An 18,061-nucleotide genomic window follows, 5' to 3' on the forward strand; every position below is an offset into this window, starting at 1 on the left:
CATAAGGCACCAACAGTTTTTATGAATGTAGGAGTTTAGAGTAATAAAAAACTGCACAGGAGAAACAAAATTTAAGCTGAGGAAAGATTTTCTAGTCATTAAGGCAATATGAAAATATCAAGGCCGGGCGCGGTGGCTCAAGCCTGTAATCCCAGCACTTTGGGAGGCCAAGACGGGCGGATCACGAGGTCAGGAGATCGAGACCATCCTGGCTAACACGGTGAAACTCCGTCTCTACTAAAAAAATACAAAAAAAAAAAAAAAAACTAGCCGGGCGTGGTGGCGGGCGCCTGTAGTCCCAGCTACTCGGGAGGCTGAAGCAGGAGAATGGCATAAACTCGGGAGGCGGAGCTTGCAGTGAGCTGATATCGCGCCACTGCGCTCCAGTCTGGGTGACAGAGCGAGACGCCATCTAAAAAAAAAAAAAAGAAAAGAAAATATCAAGAAGATGATCTGTTAATAAATTTCACCATAAATATGAGCACGGTAACATCACCAAACTTCATAAAGACAGAATAAATAACAAACTAGGAAAAATACTTGTTCAAATATGATGGATTATTAGCCTTATTTAAAAAAAAACAAAAAACAAAAACCTCTTCAAACAAATAAGAAAAAATGCTAACTCCAAAGGAAAAGTATGCAAAAACAGTAACAGACAAGTCACCAGAAGGGAAACACAATGGATAATAATAAATCACTAAATTTATTTTAGCCTCACTGGTGGTTAAAGAAATGTACAGTGAATTGAATTTCTCAAAGATTTGTAAAGACTTTAAAAAGAACAACACTTCATGCTGGAAATAGTGCCACGAGACAGGAAGTAGTGCCACATACACGATGTAACTGTTAACAGACACATACATCTACCTAACCTTCTGGAAAGCAATTTGGCCATATCTATTAAAAGCTTCAAAATATGGATACATTCCAATCCAAGATTTCTACTTTCAGGAATCAATCCCAAGGAGAGATGCTGTCAAAAAGTTAAGAGCAAGGATGTTCACTGCAGCATTACTTATAGTACCATTAAGAAAGAAAGAGAAAGAAACTAAATATTTTACCTAAGAGTGTAATAGTTAAATCATGGTATTTACATATTATTGAATATTACACAGCTATTGACTTAAACTGGAAAAAAAGTTTAATAACTTTTTAATGATATAATAGCTGTAAAAAGCAGGAAATAAAGTTGAATGCTAGCATAATCTTGTTAGGTTAAATACAAAGAAAATATATCAAATATTAACTGTATGTTCTCAGCATTGATAAATTATAGGCAGTTTTTACTTTTTATATTTTTCTCTATTTACTAGAGTGTAAAAAATAGTAACTACACATTACTCTTAAACGGAATTTTAAAGAATAAAGCATAAAGGAATTAGTTATTTCCAGTTTTGAAAACAACCTTCCCTCAGTGATGAGATACTGGAAAATGACAGTTCAGGCTTCACTGTTTTGAATTTGCTAATAATTTTTACCACAGATTGGATGTGCTAATCTTTCAGAATGTGTTAACTTCATAAATACATTTGGTTTCTCTAGTCCCTATAAGTATATAATTTCCAAAATGCCATCTCTGTAGTCTTCTATTCAAATTAGAGAAATTAGGTAATTTGCAGGATGATCAGACGTTGTCTCTGAAAAGTTTATATACTGAAGTTTTTATAAAAGGTACTCTAGACTCTTGCAGTCAGAAGTGTGGTCTGCAGACTGGCAGCACCAGCAGCAGCTAGAAACGTTGAAAATGGAAAACCTTGGGTCCTACCCCAGATTTACTGAATCAGAAACTGCATTTTAATAATATCTCCAGTTGATTTGTAGGCACATTCACGTTTGATAACCATTGGTATAGAACACATATTCTAGTTCTAGTTACATCTCTACAATGTAACTATAGTCCTCCTTTTAAACTTAATCTATGTTCATGTCCTAAGTACCAGTACGGTCTGAGTTCTAAACATTTTCTTAGAACAAGAGCGGCTTCCAACTAATGAATGGGACATACCCTAAAAATATATTGGTAGGTCAGTTGTTAACAACTTATACAGTAATATTATTAATGCTAGATTTGTAGGTCATCTTAAAGTAGCTTGCTTAACCCATAATGTAGTTGAAAAAGACTAATTGCATTTTAATCTTTTTTTTATGGGAAAACATGTTCCCAGTTCTAACAGTTCTAACAGAAGATTATAGGAAAGCCTGATACTGCCATCAATACAGGACTCCCAGATGGATGCAACTCTTAGTATTTGTGTATATGTATACAATTAGTGGTGCTGATACTCCTATTCTGAAAAAGTTCTAAACACAAGAATAAAATGTATTAAAAAGACAGGAATGTCAAGCGTTGCTACTCATTCACATTTTCTCCCAATTTTATTTTGACCAAACACAATGGTAAGATCACTTCAATGGTCTGAAACAGGTTTGTGGATACATGAAGCATCTAATGGAAAACCTAGAGATGGGTGGATACTCTTAACGTGTAAACATATCTATTAGTAACAAATGTACATTATTCTTCTATATATTTTTTTGTTCGTATGTTGAACTGTCACTCAAATGTAGTTAACTTCATTGGACAGGGTATAAGGGCTTGCCAATTTCCAAACTCTGGCAATCTGAAATCCCTAGTAGTCATTCTGGAACTGCTATTGTTTATAGCATAATATGATTTTACTTTAAATATTGCTTTGTTCTAATATGCCTCCATCCCCAAATACACATTCATCTTTTATGCCTTAAAAATGGACTTCTCAGTAGGAACAAAGGAAATTTAACCACTGTCTATTATGGCGAGAACCTATTTCTGACAACACCACAAGATCTAGAGAAAGCACTGAACTTCTGTGCCAAGCCTGTGGGAACGGGGTGTTGGGGTCATGGGAGAGGGAAGGAGAAGCTTCTGTCTTCTAAGACTCCAGGTTGTTTCAGAATGTACAAGTTACATTTTTGATTTAATAAAAGGTTTTAGGTAACATTGTTAGAAGAAATTTAAACCTTTACAAAAAATAATTCAAATTGATTCAAAGATGCAGAATTCATCAGATTATTTTATAGATACCAGTGTGACTTAATTCTCCCTAGATTTATGAACAATTTTTATTAATAGAAATCAAACTTATTGTCCAAAGTGACAATATATCAAAGAAATACATACCAAAACCTGCTACCATTATAGGTTTTAACATTTTTATTGCATATTTACAATGTGTGGAACATTATAAGGATTTACAGTAGGAGCCAAATTTCCCAGCCCTTAAAATTTTAACAGGAAAAATCAAATAAACCATACATATTTTTGAAAATGAGCATTAGAAACACACAGATGATTATAATTTTATAGACTAATACAGATGAATGTTGTGTGTAATAGAACAGCTGGGAGAGGTAAAACAGAGTGGATAAGAAAGTCATCAGAGTGTGAAAAAACTACAGCTGGGTGGTACTGAATAGAGACAATATTGAAAATATTTTTAAAGGCTAAAATGTGCCGTAAGAGCATAGCTATCCCCTATGCAAAACTGTGAGGTAGACTTTTTCCCACCCGGTTTTCTGCTCTTTTGACCACCATTTGCGGGACTTCCCTGCCCAGGTGACTCTCTCTCACATTGCTGTACCTGGGACTTACTAGCAATACATGCTTTCCACTACTCCCTCAACCTCATCACAAAGAATCTTTTCTGTTCAATAATCAGTCTTACTTTACCTACTGAAAACGGGTGGTGAAAGTTAGTAACATAAACAAACCAGTGCTGTTTCTTCTAGCTAACATATCAACATGGTTGGGCTTTAACCTTTCAAGGAGTGAAATATTGCTAAAGTTTCAGGCATGGGAACCCCTTGAGGAGCTGTTTGGGGCAGACAGGTCTTTGCTTTCCTCAAATAGCTCCAATTGCCATTCTCGACCATGTATAATGCTATAGTTATTCCAAACTCGCTTCTTCTAATATTTCAATACGGATCATAAAAATAGTTTGCACCTTTATGCACATCAAAATACAAAATACAGGGCACAATAAAAACTGAACTGGAAAAAGGTATGACAGTTTCTGTTTCTTGTAAAACTACCCTGTGACCCAGCAATTCTAATCCAAGGAATTGACTGCAAAGAAATGAAAACCTATGTTCACAAAGACTTATATAAGAATGGTCATAGCAGCTTGATTTATAATGGCCAATTCTGGAAACAGTCCAGGTATCTATCAATAATAGGAAATTAAATAAACTGTAATATTGCCATACAGTGGAATACTACTCAGCAATAAAAAAGAACAAACAGCAATAAAAAAAATGAGGCCTTGTAGAAAAGCATACATGTTGTGTGAATCTATTTTTATAAAGTTTTACAACAGAAAATCTTATGGTAGGACAAGGAGCAGTGGTTGCCTTTCAGGGTCAAGTAGGGACAGGATTTGACTGGAAAGGGCCATGTGGAAACTTTCTAGGGTGGTGATATTGTTTCCTATTTCCATAGCAGTATATGCATTTGCCAAACCTCAGTGAACACATATGTTCTATGCACTTCATTGTATGCCAATCTTATGTAAAAAAGCCAACAATGAACTCTACTTAATGATATGCAGTTTAAAATGCATCAAATAATAGGAACTGATGGATATGTGACAAAGCAAGCATAGGTAACACTAATTAGCATCTAGTGAAAAGACATGAGGCTTGGTCATAAAGAGTGAGTGAGCTACTGTGTTCTGAGTGGAAAGGCATCCAGTCATCTCTCATTTTTTCCCCAAGAGAGATGCATGTGGACCCTCTAAAGACATGGTATTCAGCTCGCAAAGACTTCTAAGGTGCCTCCTGGAGATTCACTGGAAACTGGCTTGAGTTCAATAGCCCTTTTGTCATAAAGTTTTCTACATGCCTAACTTAAAATCCCTAATAACACTGTTCCTGACACCTAGCAGTTGATAATTATTTTCAGTTAAGAATTCCTGTAAAATTACATATAGGAATTATATATAGCCTCATAAAGTTCTCAAAAAAAAAATATTTAAAAAATGTGCCCACTGCTTTCAAAGTATTTCATCATAGTTCTGGCTGTCTTTTGATCTCTAAGTTCTTCACGTTCTAGTATAGGTTCTGCTTTTTCTTGAAGTACAGGAACGAGTGTTTATTCTCAAGCTTTCATGTTTGCTTTAAAATTCTGCAGTAATGTTGAGTCATATTAAGTGTCATACCCACGAACGTTTTTCAGTCTTAGACTCCCCTGTCTTTATGCCAGCTCATGGAGTGTCCTTAGTTCTGTGCCTCTATTACAGTATCAGTTGGCCATTTTCTGTTCATCATCACTGCCTGAGTTTACCAAGAGACTGCTCCTAAGCATAACCAGCACTAATTGTGGTCTTGTCATGTTTTGTTCTGTTTTTTTTTTTTTTTAACCTCATTATTGGGACACTTCATAAATAACAGATTCATGCTCTTGTTGTTTCTACTGGTTGGTGCATGCTCACTAATACCAACTCCTAGTATGACTTGCTTTTACTTCTATCTATTAATGGGGTTACATCACACCCTGTCAACCTCAAAACAGATGATACTCACCACTTGTCTTCCATCTTGCTGGTCTATTATCTTCCTATAAAAACAGCTAATTTGTCAGATTTCAAAGCCTTATTATTTACTGATGAGCTTACCAACTGTACCTTTTGTATCTTCAGTGTGTTAATTCTGAACGTACATTCTGATACACTAGTGAACTGGAGATGAGGGTGAAGGGGTGGTGGAGCTAATGGGGCGGGGGGGGGGGCAGCAAACATAAGCAAAGTGCCATTTCCTCACCATCCCATGCTTGTCATGTGAGACAACAGAAAGAATAAAGAATATTCTATTTTCTATTCTGAAAAGATAATTATAGCAATGATACTTTCCATTCTGTTTATTTCTGGACATTTTGGTTTCAACATTTCTTTATATATTTTATCCTCGAAATTGGTATGACTTCTCTATTTTACAGCCCCAGAGAAATTATCAGATTTTTTTCTAACCAAGGTCACAGTAAATACCAAAGCCAGATTTTTGAAGCCAAGTATTCAAGCTCCAAACACTTTCCATTATATTATTACAGTTCTTGTTCCAGCTGGTATGGTCTTTCCTCTACAAGTATTGCCATTATTTATGCTTCTTAGCTAAACCTAGACTTTTCAGTAGCATGTATGAAAGTCAAATAATGTCAAATGGTAAGTTTCTACTTCATCTCATCAGGGTATTTGCTGCTCTATATACCAGGATAGTATATTTTCTACTCCCAACTGAAGCTTTTCATTTTTAGGATTGAAAGTTAACAACAAGTCTACTAATTAGGTTAACTGCTTAGTTATGTTCCAGCCATGTTTTTAATGCTAGAGAATTTTTCCTTTGGGAGCTTAAGAAAAGATATCCTAATCATACAGATCTCACTACTGATAATATACTTAATGGCGCTTGTTTCTGCCTGTACTGAAGATGTAAAGGACATTAGCAGCCACAGTATGTTTAGTTTTTAGTAGCAACAGTATTTTACTATGGCCTTGTGTATTTTGAGTAGGATGTGAGAAGGGGAAGAGTACATAATAATGCCCAATCTCTATTGGCAAGTAACTTACAATATAGTAGAGAATTCTGACTATTTCTTCGAATGTAGACCACATAGTGAGACAGATTCAGCTAACTTCATAATCACATCATTGGTAACAATGGGTTTAGATCAGAGAGTATGGTTTACTCATCACTATCAGTAAGGTAACTTAATTGTCATGCTCATACTAAGGAGTATGACACTAATAATACCACTCCATATGTCAGCTAATAAGAAAATGAAATAACAAACACGTTAAGACTAGCTAACACATGGGAGCAATAGCCAATGTAAATTTCTATAAAGTGAGAAGTATTCAATCTTCTACCTAGCAATGATGCCTACACCTGCCATCAATATTCCAGCTGGCAGGCCGAGCAGTTTCATCAACATCACCAATGAGTCACCAGAACAAAGTCACCAACAATGAGGACTGGGAACAAAGCCAATTTGACCTAAAATGAAGTTATCATTTTTGCATCATAACTCTGCTGGGTTAGACATGTGTGAAGAACAGATGCCAAAATGCCATTAAATATTAAGCTTACACAGGAGCAAACAAATGATAAGATGAAAGAAAAAAAAATCCTCAAATAAAAAAAAAACCAAAAAACCAAAACAAAATAAAACTAATCCTGCCAGCATTTCAATAATTCCCTGAGATGGGCTAAAGGAATGTGAGAGGCTGTGACATATACCAATTAGAAATGAGTGGTTCTTATGGAGATTTGCAAGCTGATGTTAATTTATGACATAGAAACAGCTTGTGGAGGCCGGGCGCTGTGGCTCACGCCTGGAATCCCAGCACTTTGGGAGGCCGAGGCGGGCAGATCACGAGGGCAGGAAATCGAGACTATCCTGGCTAACACAGTGAAACCCGTCTCTACTAAAAATACAAAAAATTAGCTGGGCATGGTGGTGGGCGCCTGTAGTCCCAGCTACTTGGGAGGCTGAGGCAAGAGAATGGTGTGAACCCGGGAGGCGGGGCTTGCATGGGGCCGAGCCGAGATCGCATCACTGCACTCCAGCCTGGGCAACAGAGCGAGATTCTGTCTCAAAAAAAAAAGAAAGCAAAAGAAACAGCTTGTGGTTTCAAACACACTGCAGTCACTTTTTTCACATGTTCACTTTAAGTGAGCTATGACCCTATGGAAAAAAGTCACTTTAGGGCATTGTTGGATTTTCATTCATAACTCTGTGTATGTACAGATACACATATGAAAGCAGCAGCAAATTTACAGATGAGGAGCAACGATATTCACTATGTTAAAATCATACTTGATCTCATGTGAAACACTCCATTTACAAATAACATTTATGAATCCAGCCTTATTTTACTTTTTGTAGGTAGGATAGCTTAAGTTATATAAAAATTAACTCGTTTGGCAATTATAACTCCATGAGTTGATGGTGGAATTACTAACAAACCAGTTCCTTTCTAGCAAAGTCTTAAGAAAAACATTCTAACTACTCTGAAATTCAGTAGAAGAAACAGATATTGAGTATTGTTGATATTCAGTTATTGAGCATAACTAAATATCTAAAGTAGTATCTAAGAATCTAAGAATAGATTCACTTTTAAGTCAGTTCTAACTTTAAAAAATAAGTATGTTTAAAACATACTTCAGACTGCAATATAACAGGGATTATTACTAATGCCTATAATACACCATTCATATTTAGGAGGACTCGGCATCTGTTATGCATGAGCAAGATTGGGAATGGGAGAAGATAAGATTCCTTCCCTCAAAAGAGCTTAGTGGGTACAGACATAAACAACTGTAGAATGTGACTAGCACCATCATGAAGACTGAAATAAATAATCATAAAAGTTCATACTCATAGCAGTAAAGCCCCAAAGGACTGAGAAGATTATCAAGTATAGAAAGAACTTCCTGGGTGTTCTCAGAAGCAGTAACCACATAAGACAAGAGGGAGCAGTTGAACTTTGCCCTGAATTTCCTGGCATGTTTGACTAGGAAAAAAGGCTGCACCATTAACCTAAATTGTTCCAGAAGGAAAAGGTGATAAATATTGTAAATCTTTAATCAAAGTTGAAATGTCAAGTAGGCAATTAAAAAGAAGTACAGGTCTAGATTTCTGGACCAGATATGTAATCCAGAACACTGGTATAAAATAAAAACTATAAGGATGAGATACCTAGAAAAGAGCCAAAAGCATTCTGAGGACAGGATCTGAGAGAGCACTGTTCAGCAGGCACATCTTAAATTAGGGTTATGCGACTGTACTCACAGTTATTTCAGAGGATAGCATCTTCAAGGAAGGAGACACTGTCTAGGAAAGGTTGCTCAATAGTGTAAATGTTGCAGGGAGAAAAGGGTAAGGGATTCAGACGGAGAAAAAACCATTCAGTTTGGTAACTGGAGGCCACTGTTGACTTTCAAAAGAACAGTTTCAGTAGAGTACTATGTAAAACCAGACTACAAGGTGCCGAGTAGTGAGTGATGAGGATGTAGGGGCATTGGATGTGGATTTCTCCAAGAAGTCTGTCAGTGACGAAGGTTGGAAAAACTAGGTTAAGAGGGAAAGAGGGAAGGTTTTTTTTTTTTTTTTTTTGCATCGGAGGATACATGAACATGTCTGTAGACTTCAAAAAGGAACCAGTATACAACTCGTTTGTAATTTTGTAACAGCTACAAGCCTAAAAAATAATTCTTAATCTTTTAAAAAATTTTCTGAAATAAAAATACACAAATTTAAATTATATGCATTTCACCATTTAAACTTAATACAAACTTAAAAGCACTAGCATTTCATGATAAATTTTATTTCTAAAGGAGTCATACAGTTCTGTTACTGGACTACTTAAGAATTTATTTTGCTTTTAGATTATAATGAGAAACTAAATTTTATTAACAATTGCTATTTTAGTTCCAGAAAGATTACTCTGATATAAAGGATTACACTGAAGTAATTATGTATGCCTTCTTCCTCAGCCCTCCTCCCCTAAAGACAAAGTATCTTCAGGGTAGTTAATAATTTTGAGAATATTTTTCAAGTTGAAGAAGAGAAAAATTAGAAATAGTATTCCATTATTAATAAGTTCTTAAAGATCTAAATTGTTCACAATAATTTTTCATGATAAACATGCTTATTATATATACATGCTTACATATGAATTTCCTGTCTAAAACACATGCAACCACCATGAAAAAACAAATATTAAACCATCTTCACAGTCCTAAGAATGCCCTTTTAAATAAGGCACTCATGTTTAGAAATAGGATTTAACTACTACATTAAATAAGATGTTTAAAGAAGTCTTTTATTAAGCACAAACAACTTTTAATACATTATCAATACAAATAGGAAAAGGTCTTTTAATGACTATGATATATCAAAGATCTGAAAGGTTTTCTCCATATTGACACAATAAAAATAATCAATTCTGAAGAATTACAAAGTAAAATTTTGAGGACACCACTATTTACTAATAAGAGTTTAACTACTGTCTAAATTTACTAAATCACCTGTGGAGGAAGGGCAACCATTTTTTTTTTTTAATAGAGAAAATTCCTACTCTTATTAGCACCATTCAAAGCTTATTATCAGTTGTTTATCTAGAAACTGACAGGTCAGGTAAAGCTTTAAAGCAAGTTTTCAGTGCAATGTTTATAGTTCCTTCTTTTAAGATACTTGGAGTCTACAGCCTCGAAGCATGTTAAGTAATTATGCCTTGGTAATAGCAAGGTGTTAACATGTAAAGAGAAATGTATCATGAAAAGAAATGAGACTTATTTTGGCTGTGAAATGCATCTTAATGTGTGGTGGCTAATGTTGTAGTATGTTGACAACATGCGGGATTATGAACTGCAAATCTGTAGGTAGCTGGTAGCTATTAGCTCTCTGTGGTCACCATTTCAGGATGTCTCAGCTGCTGCCTTTTGAGATTAACTAGTTTCATCCTGTCTCTGATGTGTTCTGCAGTAGAAGCCATGTCACTTGGACTCCCAAAATATTGTTCGGTTCTAAAAATCCAAACACACAGAAAAACCTCAGATTAATAGAAATCCATTAACTGCAGTGAATACAAATAGAAGCAAAAATTTACCATAAAAAAATCTACATGAGATAGCCGATGTGTAAATATCAGTTTATCTGTGACCATACCGTTTATCTCTGAGCAGGAAATTCAGCAGGAAAAACATTTTTTAAAATGGCATAAAATACATTAAGACATGATGAGAAAAATATATTGGTGGTGTAAAGGTTATATCATGTGTACTTATGAGATAATAGCAACAAACCGAACAATGAAACACTGGAAATATGTGGGTCCAGAAGCATACACAAACACAAAATTTATACATGTACTTGAGTACTACTGGCTGGGGACACCATTTGTCAATACAGCTGGCAAGCAAAATAAATATTCTTTTTTTTTTTTTTTTTTTTTGAGACGGAGTCTCGTCTCGCTCTGTCGCCCGGGCTGGAGTGCAGTGGCCGGATCTCAGCTCACTGCAAGCTCCACCTCCCGGGTTCACGCCATCCTCCTGCCTCAGCCTCCCGAGTAGCTGGGACTACAGGCGCCCGCCACCTTGCCCGGCTAGTTTTCTGTATTTTTTTAGTAGAGACGGGGTTTCACCATGTTAGCCAGGATGGTCTCGATCTCCTGACCTCGTGATCCGCCTATCTCGGCCTCCCAAAGTGCTGGGATTACAGGCTTGAGCCACCGCGCCCGGCCAATAAATATTCTTTATAATGTTATGACATCGTTTGGTACATTAACAGATAAAATCATTAATTTTATTCTACTCTCAAAGATACTGTATTCAGAGTCACAGAATATTTTTAGAGCTGGAAGATTTCTTAGAAATTATCACACTAATTTCTTTATTTTTTAGATCAGAAAAGTGGAGCCTAGAAAGTTAAATGATGTAAGCAAAGTCACACAGGGAAAAACTAGAATTTGAACCTAGGTCTTCGAGCAGTGAATCCAGAGAGACCACCAATCTCTTTTACCAGGAGAAGGTATAAAAGACAAATCTGTCCAACCTGTCAAACTATACATGGCATAAACAGATTACCATTATATTAATAATTATGGAAAACATTACACACAACTTTGGGAAATATTTAATTTAGCAAAATACCTAAAAGAGATATAAGTTTTAATATGAATATAAAGTGGAATAAAATAGCAATTCCAAAATGTTAAAGGTAGATGTGAACTTTGAATATACAGTACTAATATTCTTTTATCTTAAAAGGATGAGGAAATGACACATGGACTATCTGTGAAACACAGACCAGAAGCTGAAGCAAGCATAAAAGGGAGAGGTGTTCGTAGGCTGACATGGGTAGAACAGGAGGCTGATTGTGTGACAACTGGTTGTGAAATGTAGGAATCAGGGAGGGTAAGGGATCCTGGAATGGAACAACCAGAAACACGCCTATAATTCTGTTACTAGCTGAAATTTGTTCTCTTTTATTGCAGATGTAGGTGACTTTAGGTGACTTTAGCCTACTTCCAATTGTTCAAGTTCAGGTGTGGCTTCAGATAACATAAGTATAGACTATGAATAATATTCTTTCAAGGGAATAAAATGCCATCTTTTCAATATCAATCCCAAATAATCACTGGAAGATCATGGCACAGTAGTAGCAGTGCTTATTATGTGTCAGATCTGTTTTAAGTACTTTATATTTATTTTGCACAGGTAATTCCCATGCCCCCATAACCTGAGGAGATAGGAATGTTACATGGCTGTTTTTAGATGAGGTAATTGAGGCACAAAGGTTAAGTGGCTTGCCCAAGGTGTTATAGTGAGTAGGTGGTAGAGCTGAGACCTCTGGCTCCAGAGTACACAGACTCACTCCATCACACTATACCACAATGTTAAAGATACTTGTATTTTTATTTAATGGTTTGTTTACTCTATCATTTGAATTAAATATCCTCTGGATTATCTCTAAATTATTTTCACTAAGAATCAGATCTAAATCACCGGGGATGAAGTTCCTCCTGATTCTTTTCCTGGGCCATTTATTTTGCATCAGATTATTTCATATTTTTATTACTGACTATTTGAAATGGAAAGGTGTAAGAAAATCAGGATCCCATCCCTTCACACATAAAGAAATTAGAACGCCATGTAACACAGTACAAAGAGAATAGGTTTGGAGTCACACAGACAGACCTGAGATTGTATCCTTACTCTAACACTTAGAAGCTGTGAAATCCTGAGAGCCTTACTTAATCTCTCTGGGCCTCAGTTTCTTCATTTGTAAATCGGGAATAATCATACTGGTTTGGTCCTCTTTGCTCAAAAGAAGGTGAAATGTTTCACTTGGTACTTGGCATATACTATGAACTCACTAACCATTAGTCCCTCGTCCCCTTTCTTTTCCTGAATAAAGCCCCAAGTCACACTATTCCCTACCATCATAGCCAAGGCTAGAACCCAGTGTCTTAATCTAGTCAATGATCATTCTACAACAAGCTGTCAAGAAGCAACACATCTGATGTCAGCAAGTACCATTACTGTGACTAAGAGGTGTGGATTTCTTTTCATTTTAAACTAATTTATCGTAGGAGTTAAAGATGTAGACCAAACCTAATTTATTTGGCTTTTTAAAAGAATAGATTTCCTCTTTTAATGATTTCACTTTAAGACCACATCAATAAAAAATAAAATTATAAGAACATGCCCCATACCCATCAGGATAAACTACAGGAACAGTTAATCTATCCAAAAGTGATTTCCCAACTGCTTCAATTTCATCAAATTGCTCCTCATCATTAATAGCTTCAGGCTCTTCTGGACAGTCCTGCAAAATCTGCAGCAAATAAAAGAGCAACATCAATTAAGAGACACAGAAAGGTCTGCAGTTTCAGAGGATCCAAAAAAAAAAAAAAAACAGAGAGAGAAGAGAGAAAGAGAGACACAGAAATGGAATCAAGCTCATACAAATTTGGTAGATTATAAGGCATTTTCTTGTTCTTAGCGTCTTCAGGTATACCACTATGTAAGATTGATCTATTATTGGCAAAATTCTTCAAGAAATTCAAACAACAAAATGGAATACATAATTCTTACTAACAATATGGTGATTTCCAAGAAAGAAAATGCTAGACTACTATTTGGAAAATAAGTTCAACCTGTCCTTAAGAAGTATTCTTTCATTTATTAAGTAGCCATTTATTGAACAGTTTACTCTATGTTTATTTAGCAGCCTGGAAAGTGAAGGAGGTATAGACTGTTCTCAAAAGGCACATAGACATTACAAATGAAAAATTATATGAATAAAAAACAACACAGAGTACAAATATATAACTGATGTGACAACTTAGCTCGATGATAATATTTAACAAGTCATCTGCTGGCTTGAGTTAACTGCCGTAAAATGATTAGGTTATAATTCAAATATGGGAATCTCTATAGTCCTTGATGAGATACTGTTCTTCACTTCACCCTAACCATTACTATTAAATAAATTAAACCACAAGAAAGAACTGCAAAATTTGAGAGACAGAGAAGAAAAAGAAGTATTCATTTTTACAACTTTTCTTTGCATTATACTTTAGGGAATTCAATCATGTTTACTTCAGCATTACTCATAAACAGACATTTTTGTATTTTAAAACTCAAGATTTAATTCAGATATTTTTCTAATCATTATACTAGACAATTTGCTTATAGCTGCGGTTATTTATATTTATGCTTAATGGTATAAAATAGAATACAGTCAAGAGGAAAGTAGTATCTGATAACAAAGGATTTTACTTAGGTTTGTACAACCTAGGTAAATCAAAATTAAATCAAATTTACTACAAGTAAGATAAAGGCTAGGTAACAGAAAAATAATGGAAACAACTTTCTATTAAAAAAATCCTTTCAACTCTATTCATTCTTATATGACCTCATAAAAAGGTAGTTAAAAGTAGTATCCTAAAAAGTCATCAGTGGGCCAGGCACGGTGGCTCACGCCTGTAATCCCCGCACTTCGGGAGGCCGAGGCTGGTGAATTACGAGGTCAGGAGATCGAGACCATTCTGGCTAACACAGTGAAATCCCATCTCTACTAAAAAATAAAAAAAATTAGCTAGGTGTGGTGGTGGGCGCCTGTAGTCCCAGCTACTTGGGAGGCTGAGGCAGGAGAATGGCGTGAACCTGGGAGGCTGAGCTTGCAGTGAGCCGAGATTGTGCCACTGCACTCCAGCCTGGGCGACAGAAAAAAAAAAAAAAAGTTATCAGTGGTGCTAGACATTGGGTGCTAGACACTGGTGCTAGACATTGGGCCAATCACCCCTTGACAGTGAGGTGGTGGGGGGAGCAGTACTGTGACTACAGGAACGGAGGGGAGCTTCTGGATGCTGGTAATGTTCTGTTTTTTTCAACAGTAAACTGATTACACAGGTGTGATCACTTTGTGAAATCTCACTGCACAGAATATTTGTGGTCTGTATGTTTTCTATGTTAACAGTATACTTCATAATAATAAAAAATTCTCATTGAAACAATCAGTAAACAAGTTACACCATTTTGTATACTTCCATTTATCATTAGGCCCGTGTTCATCAAACACTCATCTATGGAGTTCAATAACCAGCTGAGAATGAGTTAACTATGGACACTTCCCAACAGATGTACTTCATAACTCAGAAACTGTTTAATTCCTGAGGGTCCTTGCAACACCTGTTCTACGGATCGAGTTAGGTTTGCTAATATCTCAAAGTGTATTGAACATTCCCTACGTATAAACTTTTATTGTAAGAGATCAAAACAAAATTAACTACATAATAAAGTTCCTTTTCAGAATGGATATGTAAGGTTTGGGTACAATAAATTCTTACTACAAAGAGTAAGAAAAAAGTTCTATTGAAAATGTGTCCAAATAACCCTGCATATTTTATTTTTTGTTTCTGGAATTAATGACCTTAATTCATTGAATAATAAATTCTAGAATGAATCTTTAAAGAACCCATACAAAAAAGCATTTTACTTTTGTCCTTATTTTTTTAATGTCCCTACTTTATAAAATCACAAGGTGCCTTTTAAAAAATGTGTGACAATTAATAGCAGTTGCCAAAGCAAAAAGTTTCCCTTCCAGGCATAATGAGAGAGATTGAACTCATGATACTCTAAAGAACAGAGGGCATATTCTGGACACAAGGCTTGGTGAGGAGACAAGTGTAAAGAGAAGACTACCACGTGGTTCTAGATTTCTTTAATCACAGCTCTCCAGCACTGGTAAGAATCAAGAACTTAATTTGAACTCTCTAAGGCAATATATTAAATCTAAACAAACTGTAACAATGGAACTAATATAAATATTGAAAAATAGATCAGTCATACAGTTACATTACTAAAATTAACATACTTTAAACACATATAATAAATACCACTGAGAATAACATTTCAAAAAAAAAGCAAACCTTTTCAGTATTTGAGTGAAATGCAATAGCCATTTCCAACCTATGTACTCTCTCTTCAGATGCTATTGTAAATTGTTTCCATACTCTGTTCAATCGAGGAAGTGTATCCCCAGATGACCGAGAAGTGCAACGCAAAGACTGGCATAACACAACTGTGGCCTGTAGCAACTGTCTGCCATAGTCATAAGTGCTCTAAAAAAGTAAAGGAAACATAAAATTATAAAAAAATAATTCTTAAGAGAAGGATGGGGAAAGTGTGCAGGAAGACTGTTGTTAACAATTAAGTGACACTACTAGAAATCAATACTGAATAAATCTAGTGGCACTTAATACTACAAATTATCTGTGTGTATAAATAATATAGGGGAAGCAATATTTTTGATTAGTTTATAATAAGTTTCTTGGCCAGGCACAGTGGCTCATGCCTGTAATCCCAGCACTTTGGGATGCTGAGGTGGGAGGATCGCTTGAACCTAGGAGTTCAAGACCAGCCTGGCCAACATAGCAAGATCCTGCCCCAAAAAAATGAAAAAAAAAAAAAAATTGGTTGAGTTTGGCCACACTTGCCTGTAGTCCCAGCTACCTCGGAGGCTGACGCAGGAGGGTCCCTTGAACCCAGGAGTTTGAGGATGCAGAGAGCTATGATTGTGCTACCATATTATATCGTAGGTGACAGAGCAAGGCCTTGTCTCAAAAAAACAAATTGTTTTAATATTTTTAATTAGAAAAAAGTCTCTTTCTGTTAGGCTTCCCCACTTTATTCCATTTCCCCCATCACAATCCACCAAATTTCACTGGCCAGAAAGAATATCTGCTTATGAATTAATCAAAACTACTTTCAAAAGAAAGTGAAATTAGGCACTTTATATTCCATATAGGAAACTACACCTGTTACAACATGAACTCATTATTAGGGAAAATAAGATACTTATTGGCTTGGCGCCGTAGCTCACACCTGTAATCCCAGCACTTTGGGATCACACCTGTAATCCCAGCACTTTGGAGGCCGAGGTGGGTGGATCACTTGAGGTCAGAAGTTCAAGACCAGCCTGGCCAACAAGGTGAAACCCCGTCTCTACTAAAAATACAAAAACTAGCCAGGCGTGGTGGCTGGTGTCTGTAATCCCAGCTACTTAGGCGGCTGAGGCATGAGAATTGCTTGAACCTGGGAGGCAGAGGTTGCAGTGAGCTGAGATTGCATCACTGTACTCCAGCCTGGGCAACAGAGGAAGACTGTCTCTAAAAAAAAAAGAAAGATACTTTTCACCACAAAAAAGTTCTGTATTATTATGCTAACACTAGTGAGATGCAGAAAGTGAGGTTTCTTATTTACTGATATTAACATCCATTTCATATTAACTTCTGTGAATCAACAGCTGGATTGTCTACAAAATGCCATAATATATAGCATAAATCAGAGGGACCGTGCAGAACATGTATTCAGGGAAACATAAACCCTCTCAAGTTTATGCAGGCTAGTTTTGATGCACCAGCTGACACTTTCTTAATTCTGTGATACTTCTGGAATAACAAAACTAACCTTCTTGTACTTGGAGGGTAAAGTTACATTATAATCATGCAGAAAGCTATTCAAACACTGAGCTTGTGGAAAAGGAAGATAACCAGTTTTGCACCTGTGCAACATCAACAAATTTTCTATGCTTTTCCAGCAAAACTTTCGTTTCTTGAGCATCATCGCCCAATCTGATGTGAGTCTTAAGCAGAGCATCCAGAAGTTCACTTAGCCATTCTACTGCCTAAACAAAATGACATAACAATGAAGCTGGATTCAGAACTCTTTACTTATTGTATCAAAATGTCATTTATACAGAGATTACTATCATGTGATTAATGAATCCATTAATTATAACCTAAAGTCTTAAAAGCTTATTTCATTCAATGATAAGCTACATGAATTAGTTACCTCTCCTACTCAAAATTCTTTAAATCTGAAGGCAAGACATACTAAAGAAAAGCATTCTTTTAAAGTTAATATCACATAATAAAAGATCATGTATTTCTGTATATAGATCCATCAAGATTGCATTACAGATTTGTGTTACTATATATAAAATAGTGTATTTTAT

The 18,061-nt window shown here is 35.8% G+C and overlaps 1 protein-coding gene across 1 annotated transcript in view; it reads right to left on the bottom strand.

Annotated features, from left to right (window-relative positions):
• Nucleotides 1–9,839: 9,839 nt before the first annotated feature.
• The window catches only part of SESTD1 (SEC14 and spectrin domains 1), a 157,095-nt gene continuing 148,873 nt past the window's right edge, over nucleotides 9,840–18,061 (bottom strand). The window contains exons 15-18 of the mRNA XM_011944053.1: nucleotides 17,609–17,731; nucleotides 15,975–16,166; nucleotides 13,254–13,375; nucleotides 9,840–10,563 (exon numbers count right to left, since the gene is read on the bottom strand). Coding sequence (XP_011799443.1) covers nucleotides 10,434–10,563; nucleotides 13,254–13,375; nucleotides 15,975–16,166; nucleotides 17,609–17,731 — 567 coding nt within the window. The 3' untranslated portion in view covers nucleotides 9,840–10,433. The remainder of the gene's footprint in view (nucleotides 10,564–13,253; nucleotides 13,376–15,974; nucleotides 16,167–17,608; nucleotides 17,732–18,061) is intronic.

The sequence above is a fragment of the Colobus angolensis genome, unplaced genomic scaffold, assembly GCF_000951035.1.
Source record: "Colobus angolensis palliatus isolate OR3802 unplaced genomic scaffold, Cang.pa_1.0 Scaffold224, whole genome shotgun sequence".
In the NCBI taxonomy this organism is placed as follows: Eukaryota; Metazoa; Chordata; class Mammalia; order Primates; family Cercopithecidae; genus Colobus; species Colobus angolensis.